We start from the raw sequence: 10,000 nt of genomic DNA on the forward strand, positions 1-10,000 counted from the left end.
CATTAACGGTGCGCACATCGCTAAGCTCTACCATCCAGTATCCAGTATGACAGCGGGTTCCTACACTCTACAGCTAGTTGCTCAGTACAGTACAATTTTAAACATTTCTCCGCCTTCAGATCGTTTCACATTATTTGTACGTAGCGCTGGTATCGAGCACACTCACTGTCTGTAAAGTGGGGACCAAGGTTCTGGTAAAAATGCTCCTTTCTCTGAAGAATTGTTATGAAGAAACGATTCAACTTATTCTTTTTTACTCTAATTTCATACTAAACTCTAAACTAAGGAGCTAAACTACAACTTTTCCAGAAAATTTGGCTGTTTTTTGGGAAAGATTTACTCAAAACTGCGTCCATCACATCAGATGGCAGAAATGCGTGTCTGTGAAAATAGAATTTGTTTGGTGCCCGGTGCGTAGCCGCGTGCTGGACTGGCTGACAACATATTCATTTGAATGATTATAAATTTATCCAGGTAACCCGGTTGAGTTTTAGTTGAATTTTCCTTTTTCCCATTTTTGGCACTTTGAAGTGATGCTTTTCATTATTTAGTTATTTAGTAAAAAAAAATCATTTCAAAAAATCAAATCATCAATCGACATTTTCTGTGAACACTGTGAACAGGACTACCTGGAAAATAGTGTCCGGATAAAGTATTAACAATTTCAAATCGATCGTTCCAATAGTTTTTTTTTTTATGCTACGATGGGCACCACCCTTTGACCGCGTAGCGAAACCGAAAGTAGCGAACTGCATTGAACGTTGCAATGTAAAAAATGAATATGATTTAAAAAATATGCCCATATTTTTCACATTTGTTCATGAATGCTGAGCCTTCATGTTCATGAAACTGACAAAGAGATTGATTTTTGGAAATCCGCGCCCCAGACCAGGCTCAATGCAGATCGCTTCGTTTGAAGCGCCTTTCCCAGAAACCAACGTTTTCTAAATCGGTGCCCAGCGTAGCATAAAAACTACTGGAGCTACCGATATTAAATTTTGAGCACATATTCTGCACACTATTTGCCAGGTAGCCCAATCATTAAAAAAAAAAAACGTTTTTAATGTTTTCATTAAAAAAAACGTTGACACCTTTTTTTGTAAATAATTACGTAAAACTTGCTTTTGTAGAGCAAATCATAAAAAAGATTGTCGCTTTTCTAGCCCCAATATGCTGCCAAAAATCGAAAAATTGGTTCCGAAAAACCTGAATAAACTCAAATGACTCCTCATGCGGCTACGATGGGTACCGGAAAAAGAAGCTATTTGTAAGCACGCCTGGTTTGTTCACAAAAAATCGTCAAAACAGTGCCTTTTTAGGAGTCGAATTAACCTTAAGGGCTTTTTTTATTGAACTAATGTTAGCATACCCACACGATCCCAGCTGATGCACTTTTTCTCGTTAGCTGAGACGCATGGCCATTACATGGCATTCGATTCTCACGCGTTGCCGCATCAATTGTGGCCCAGTGCAGTACTACTCCGCCAGTCATAAACCAAGTGGTTGTTCGCGTTTCGTGGTACTTCACGTACGTACCGAAAACAGGCACCACTCGAGATCTGAAGCACCCATCAGGCCGCCTTTTCACGCCCCACAGAAGCCGAGGCGGAAAAAGCCGGCGGAAAGCAGTATACTGCTTGTTGCTACTGCTGGTGCTGGTGCTGCTGCTGTACTCGCTGCCCCTTGACACTTCTCGGGATATCGAGCACACTCGAGTGCCGTGTGGAGTGCCAAATAGCCCAATCAACATCATTAACTCCTCGGTGGTTAGTGGCAATATTGGACGTGGTTAGATAAGAAACATGTTGCACGAAAGTGAGCCTGAGCGTCAATAGATCTGTGACTCGGTTCTGTGTTCCCCTGTGAATATAATCCTCTGATAAGATGAGATGTCACGTGCACTCCTTTCTTGCTCCGGATTCGGCACAGGCTTTTCCGGTGTTGTGGTGAATATTTTCCCGGATACCATTCCGTGAATCCAAGCAGTAGGCACAGGAGGCTAAAGAGTTACGATTGTGGGGCTCCAAAAAGAGGGTTGATTAGCGGAGGAAATCCTAGAGCTAAGGATAATCGCTAGCTAGTCCAGCGGACGTATTTAGACCTTTAGGAAACGCTACAGATACCATGGAAACAAATACTGGTGGACACTTTTAGCTAACTCGCCTTTCCTTTTCATCCTTTCTCTCTCTCTCTCCCTGTCTCTCTTTCCGTCTCCCTTTCTCTGTTGCAAGGTGGCTGCCGGAGACGATGCCTAAGCATACTGAAAACGTTGCGCGATCGGCACCTGGACCTGCCGGGCAATCCGGTCACTTCGTACGTAATGAAGACGCTGCTGCTGTACGAGTGCGAGAAGCACCCGCGCGAGATGGAGTGGGATGAGAGCTGCATGGGCGACCGCATCAATGGCATCTTTCTGCAGCTCATCTCGTGCCTGCAGTGCCGTCGGTGTCCGCACTACTTCCTGCCGAACATGGACCTGTTCAAGGGCAAGTCGCCCGGTGCGCTCGAGAACGCCTCCAAGCAGGTGTGGCGACTCACGCGGATCATGCTCACGAATTCGCGCTGCCTAGAGGAGCTGTAAGCCAGCCGGATGGCCAGCCTACCGCGATACTACTACTACTCCTACTCCTACTACTACTCCTGCTACTACTTACTACTATTACTACTAGTGCAACCTACTACTTGGAGGTAGTAAGCCTGCCAGTCAGTCAGTCAGTCAGTCAGTCAATCAACCGGCAATGGTGCGATGCTCCCCCCCTTTCCACCGTTGCTTACAGTCAGAAGAGAAGGGGGGCTTAGCATTTATTAATAATTAATAAATTATTCGGATGTGTCAACCACTGTTTTTTTAACTCTAAATCGGATTAAATGAAATGATCAAGACGCGAGGGCGCCGATGGGACTGCTGATCGATTCAACGCAAACTACACCACACACGATTCGATCTCATCACGGATGCGATGCGATGAAGCCGCCGCCACTGCTCCTTCTCGCGTGCGTGCGAATGAACGGCTGGCGGGTTGCTCTGGCTCCCCTCGTGGACTTCTGTAGTGCTATATGGTAGACCGTTTTCGACTAGAACTCAATACTTCCTAAAAAAACAAAAACAAAAAGTAAGGCAAGAAACTAAAAGAAAGAGAAAAAAAACAACAAAAAACAAAACAAAAGCTAACTCGATAAGTCAGAAACGCACGGCAACAACAGTATACGTATACGCGAAACAATCGAATTCTGCAAAATGGAACTTAAACTTTATATTTAATATTTTGTTATTAAAGAGATAGTGGAAGAGACATGAGAGATGAGAGATGAGAGAGAGAGAGAGAGAGAGAGAGAGAAAGAGCGATAGGGAAAGCGAAGGGCAATTCAAACGCGCAGTGTAGTGCAAGGGGTAGTTCACCTAGTGCTAAATGTAATGTTGATAAGAATAAAAAAACGAAAAACGAAAGAAGAAATGCAATCGTTGAACTGAAAACCCTTCTTCTTCTTATTCTTCTTAAACTGCCTTTTTGACTGCATTTGGGTTTTCCAAAAAAAAAAATGTTTCCCGATTCCCGAGTTTCCCTTACCCATTAGTGCCCCGGTAGTGATCACAAACCGAACTGCGACCCTTGGAACAGTGCAGAAGGAGCGTGAATATCTGCGAGGCTGCGATCCTGGCCAGACTCAGACCTCCGCCAGACGAGCTGATGGCCCGTTGGACGCTTTCGGGCATCCTTTCTCCCAATCTCACGGACAACGGGGGTGACATTGGGCCTCAGTGTCAATACACTGTGGCACAACGGTATTCGACGAACCTTAGCCGTCTTGTGTGTGTGTGTGTGTGCTGTGTGTGCTGTGTTGGTTGTAAGGTCGGAACCGTAGCTACCGTTTCCGTAACCAGTGCAGAAGAGAGCGGCCAGCAAGCCAGTCAACCCAGCCAACCCAGCCAGCCAACCAGTTCAGGACGCCATGACAGGCTGCGATTACGAGCTGACGTGAAGGCACACCCCCCCCCCCCCCCCCACCCGCCCCCTCCCACTGTTGGGCTGAATTTGGCGAGCTGCTTGACAGAGTAATATTTGAAGAAGAGGCCCACCGCCCCCCCCCCCCCCCCCCGCCATCCCATGGCCGCCGGACATAATTGGACGGAGACTCAGAACCTTCAAGAACAGCGCCCCCAAAACCGAAGCACCAGGACCTGCGTGGCGCCGTGGTGGCCGTGTTTCACCTCGTTCGCTATCTCTCTCTCTCTCGCGCGCGCGCTCTCCGTCTGTGTGGCCTCTGCCCTCAACCCAAATTCCCGCGTAGCAGCTGCATCAGCATCAGCATCAGCAGCTCGCTCAGCGTGACAGGACGGAAGTGCGTTTACCCAGCCAGCGAGCCAGCCAAAGCATGGAACGTGGAAGCTGCACCAGGGAACGTCGTGACAGGGAACAGGCTGGCTCTTCAATGTCAATCCCAATTACATCGGACCACGGCAGGGACGGAGAGTATGCAAAGGCGCAAACAACCGGGCCACTGTTGCCGCCCAGCGATGAGTTCCTAGATGAGTTTGCACGGAGAATCTCGGGCAGCGACTGCCTAGGTGGAACATGCCGACCATGGTTAGCCAGCGTGCTCCACGATGCCGAGCAACCAGCGCCAAAGGATGCACGAAAGAAGGATACGGGCAGGGTGTGTTGAACCTTTTCCTTAAGAGGGGTGGCTTAAGAGGTATTTAATTTTTGTGCGTGACACATATTTTTAACATTTTTGCCCTGAGTGCTGATCCTTTCAAGAGTATTTTGTAACATTTTTGGATTAATCGAAGAAAGAACAGACAAAGATATTGATTTTTGAAAATCCGCGTTTCATACAAGGCTCCATGCAGCTCGCTACTTTGAAGAGCGTTTCTTCAAAACCACCGTTTTCAAAGTCGGTGCCTATCGTATCGTAAAAACTACTGAGCCGATCGATTTGAAATTTTTAACACATAATCTGTACACACATTTTGCTAGGTAGCCCCGTCGAGATTTCATGAAAATTATGTATACTTTTTTTTTAACAATTATGTAAAGTTCGTTTTCTTTTGGCAGAATCGCAAGAAGCATCACTTTTTCAATTTCTAAAATCTGCCAAAAATCGAAAAATAGGAATATCAACAAAATATCAACGCGACTACCTAGACAAACTTATAATCTTTCAAACGAATATCGATTTGTATATTTCAGATGACCCGTCATGTCGCTACGATGGGCACCGTAAAAAGTACCGTAAATGTAGTAAGTACGACACTCCTACCAAAAATTGGATGCCACGGATTAATTTTTCAATGAATGTTGCTCAAAACAATACCAAATATTCTTCAAAAGTTGTAGATTGATATGCCATTTACTTGAAAAAATAAAGTTGAATGGTTACGTCACAAAAAATCGTCAAAAACGGGCCGTTTTCGGCCCGAAAATACCGAAGTCCCCCCTTAAAAAAATGTTGATGCTTTTTTTTAAAGTACATAATTGTTTACAAAAAACTTTTAACTCGTTTTTAGGCAGAGCGTCACTTTTTCAGCTTTCTACCAAACCAAACTTAAATCAAACCAACCTACCAAAAATTGAAAAATTAGAAATTCAACATATACTCCACAGAGCTACCTGGATAAACTTATAATCTAAACAAAAAAAAATGCAGATTTGTATATTTCAGATGACTCGACACGTGGCTACGATGAGCACCGGAAAAGGTAGCTTTTCGAAGACACACCTTCCTAAATTTGATGCCATGGATAAAGTTTTAAACAAATCTTCCGGACAAGTAGAGGGGTTTGTTCACCCAAAAATCGTCAAAAATGAGCCTTTTTTACTAGAATTATCTTTAGCCCCTTTTTAAGAAGCATGCGGCTATACATTCCACAACACAACAACCCCCCGGGACAGACGCTGGCAGAATCAACTACCTGTTCAACAACTTCAAATCAACTGCTTGTTTTTTTTTTCAACACAAAAGCGCAAACGCCCAGTTATCCTGGCATCCCACAGGATGTTTGTTTGTTTGTTTTTTTTTTTGTTTCTTCCACCGACCGTTGAATCTGGCACTGCGCGTCCTCCATTCTCTCCGCAAATACAAAATCATACCCGCGGTAATGCGGGTGTTGTGGCCGACCCTTTCCGGTGCAGTAGTAGGCGCCGTGGTGGCTGCTGGGAGCGGGGAGCTGAAACGCCGGAAGGTTAAACGTAGGCGTGGCTTAGTACATAGAAAAGAGGGAGTGGCCTCGATGAGTTATCCTAAGCATATAGTATCCTAAGGATATAGCGTCCACCCGGTCGGTCGGCTGCGGCTAGAGGGCTATAAGGATCGTGTCGGGCGGAAATCGATAAACTATGGCCATAGTCCTTAGCATCGGATTAGGGGCCAGGTACAGCCAGATTAGCTGAGAGGATAGCGAGGTTAAGTATAGATATCGATTTACTCTCCCACCGACTGGATCCCCCGTTCACTCTCTTTCTTTCCCTCTCTCCATACCGTTCGTTTCTTTTCTTCAATGTTTGTTCCGTGTGTGGTGTTGTTGTACCCATTAGATGTCCTTTTTGAGCTTGGAATGTGAAAGTGTATAAAATTCCCACTGAACAGCTTATGCTATCGAACGATTCGCACGTCGCGATAGCCTCCTTGAATCAATGAAACCTTCAGTCTAACCTATAAGACCTATAACTTTATTCGTTCGATTGTATTTAAAGATTGCCCCTGTTTTTTTTTTTCGTAGTTCGAAGTTCACAGCCTCATGTGTGATGTCGTTTTAACCCTCATGGGTCCCTCCAAAATTGCATCGAATCGGTTCTTGTGTATGCGCGCGCATACACACATTTTTCCAACCTGTGCCAAAAAATCCAAAACAAAAACTAACCACTTCTGATATTTTTTATTTATTCATTGGAATGTCCTTTATTGAAAAAAAAATTACTACGTGTCAAAAATTCTAAAATTTGCGTTGTTAAACCGGCAATTAGAAAATCATATGTTTTGAGAAAAATACGAAAAATCGCGAAAAAGTACGTTTTTCTCATTTTTTAGGCACATCTCTTGCAAATATCACATCGATGGTCATGGTCATGGCGTCATGGTGGCATGTTACAATCTTATCGCATATGGCTTTCGTCAAATCCAAAACAGTAAGTCCTAAGTTGCTTTTGGGAACGGTGTATCGATCACGACTTTTATAAATTTGTGTAATGAATTTTGAATCACATGAAACCAAAATTACCATGCCATATTTGGCAGGTTTTGATGGATTATTTTGACGGAACGGTGATCAGCCTCGAAATAGAACCAACTGTTCATCGACTGTTACAATTTTTTCCTGGTTTGTAGATAGTCTTCAAAATAATTATTGCATCTATAGAACAAATTGCTGATCGGTCAGAATTTATTACGCATCAAACGTTCCCCTCGATCATCTTATCGAATGCGACCATGAAATCGCTTGAAGGTTTAGAACGCCACCAAAATGTCTCATTTTGTGCCTGTAAAGTGCATTTTTCGGGGAATGTTGAATGTTGAATTGAATGAATGTTATCGTTTGCTCTGACCCAAAAAATGTGGAAGCCCTGCGTCGATGGTTAAGAAGCGGAAATTTTTACGTGAAATACAAAGAAAGACGTTCAGATAAAAAATAAAAGGGAAGGGAATACATATTTGAAATGTGTCGTGCACCACAACCCTCTGGAGGCCGGTCAAACTATTGTTGGCAAACGTTACCAACAATAATTGCTCCATATGAAGCGAGCTTGGGCTAGAAAACGGTCAGAATGTGATAATCACCATGATAAACCTATTTTTAACACGATGTATGACTAAAAAATAAAAAAAAACTAAGTTATTGACGTAATAAATTTAGACAGTCGACGGAAATCCGGACAATCGAGACAACTACAGCACGCAGCGATGATTATCAGAAACGCTTCGACTACACCTGAATCCCCGATTCACGATACGGTACGGTCCTTGGCAGGCCTGTCTGATGGTGTCTGATGGATTCCTAAACACACCATTAAGGCTGCTGAATAAACATCTGGGGTAGAGTGAGTGGTATGGCTGTGCAACGTACAGATATCAAGGCATCGCACACATGGCGCGGCGTGCCCACCAATACGGGGAGATCATCACCATCGATTGTTCAGGGACCGGAGCACCGAGCAAGGAACGAGAAGATGTAACTCGGCAACGGAGATAAGCCCATGCCTGGCACCCGTCCATCACTGCCACGGCGTAATCAGCAAAGCGTCACGCGGGACGATCGTTATCCTCGGTGCAATCGGGAGATGAAAAAATCCCACAGCAACTCCCTCCCAAAACCCGCTGCACCACTCAGTGGAGTACCGTCCTACTCCCGAGTGCTCCATCCGACCAAAAACCATCCTTTCCAATTCCCCCTTCTCGCCCCCGTCTGCCCCTCGACCGCTGCGAGTGCACTTCCGGCACGGTATACCGGTGACCGTTTGCGGGTGCGGGTACGGGTTTCCCGCGGGGCGTACAAATTAGATGTCATCACAATCTCGGAAACAAGCAGGTTCCGGGGGAATTTAAAGTTTCCGCAGGGAATACGGGACTGGTTCACCGGCGTACGGGCGACATGCCGACGAGGGCATGCTGCGTTGGTGGCGCTGAGGGATTCGGGGCATGTGCTATTTTTACACTGGAGGGTCCGCTCACTCCAGGACAACGGATTAATGGACGGCTTCCCATTAGGTGACGCATTGGAATTATGCCATTTGAAAAGCATTGTCGAGTGTTGGGACAACATTTTCAAAAGTAAACACAGTTAATGTGTGCACAATTGTAATTCAGTTTCGGGTAATGTTTGTTATACCTTTCAGTGGTAACCATTCACTTTATACTATTCAACAAAGAAATGCTAGTTTTGAAACGCGTATTTATATAATCCAATCGGATTAGTAGTGTCCAAGATATGACCATCAATATCAATTTGTTTAACCAAAATAAAACGTCAATGCTTAACTCTTTTTTAGTGGATTGAATTGCGTTAGTTTCTGATTGCAGTAAACTTTAGAACATGTTAAAACAAACACTTCCAGCCGCCCATTATTAGCACCAATAGAACTCAGCGAGGAAGCCATTTAAACCTTTAAATGCAGGTGAAATGCAGTTTACTCAAATGAATGAAATATAACGCACAGGCATGTATTGTGTTCGGTTCGGGTTCCATCTGTTGCAACGCATTCAACTATAATCTATGTTTGATTCCATACTGTTCATCATATTGTCGTCGGGCTATATGTATTTCTAAAAAAAAAAACAAAATAAAAAAAAACAGCGAGGGTTATGCTACTCCAGGCACGCTGTTGTGTGCAATCCATTAAGCAGCTCCAAATGTCCCTAGCACTTCTGCAAACACGAGCCCATACAGTAAACCGAGACGACACAGTAAAAACCAATCGAGCGAACAACTTTACGGCTCCCGCCATACGTACGCGTCTCGTGTGGACAGAAGATCACAACGATATATCTCTATTACGTCTTGCAAATCAAATTACTCTTGTTTGTGATTTATCGTTCACATCCGCATCGCACTTGGTTTGCCCGTTGGCCTGCCGGCCCTACAGTCCACAGCCGCCGGAGGGGAAATGTTAATTTCATTATGTTCTAATTATGTTAGCCGCCGCGTGGTGCGCGGCCTCTGTTTTTGATCCTGATGCATTCACCACCGGGCATCTGCCCTCTTTCTGCGACGATAACGTGTTTGTCTGGCACTCAACTGGAAGCATAATCGCATTATAACCCTCTAGTTTCCGCTTGTGAGCAGGCCGTCATTACATTACATTTGCTTGCACGGACGGCACCGGGGACCACTTCCAGTAGCCAGTCGCGAGAAGAAACAATCATTTTGCTTTTACCGGGTATCCCTTTGTTCCGCTTGTGAATTGTTTTATACCCTATCAAGAACGTTTGCTGCATCAGTGGATTGTAAAGGTTTGTCTAGGCGGACCAGAGGTACAGTCTCACGTTGTATGAAGGAAAGTCGCTT

General features: G+C 44.7%; 1 protein-coding gene across 1 annotated transcript in view; it reads left to right on the forward strand.

The window, feature by feature from the left end:
- Positions 1–3,388, forward strand: part of LOC126579634 (protein mab-21) — a 5,877-nt gene extending 2,489 nt beyond the window's left edge. The window contains exon 2 of the mRNA XM_050243119.1: positions 2,232–3,388. Coding sequence (XP_050099076.1) covers positions 2,232–2,581 — 350 coding nt within the window. The 3' untranslated portion in view covers positions 2,582–3,388. The remainder of the gene's footprint in view (positions 1–2,231) is intronic.
- The last annotated feature ends 6,612 nt before the right edge of the window (positions 3,389–10,000 follow it).

This window comes from Anopheles aquasalis, chromosome Y (assembly GCF_943734665.1).
Source record: "Anopheles aquasalis chromosome Y, idAnoAquaMG_Q_19, whole genome shotgun sequence".
Lineage (NCBI taxonomy): Eukaryota > Metazoa > Arthropoda > Insecta > Diptera > Culicidae > Anopheles > Anopheles aquasalis.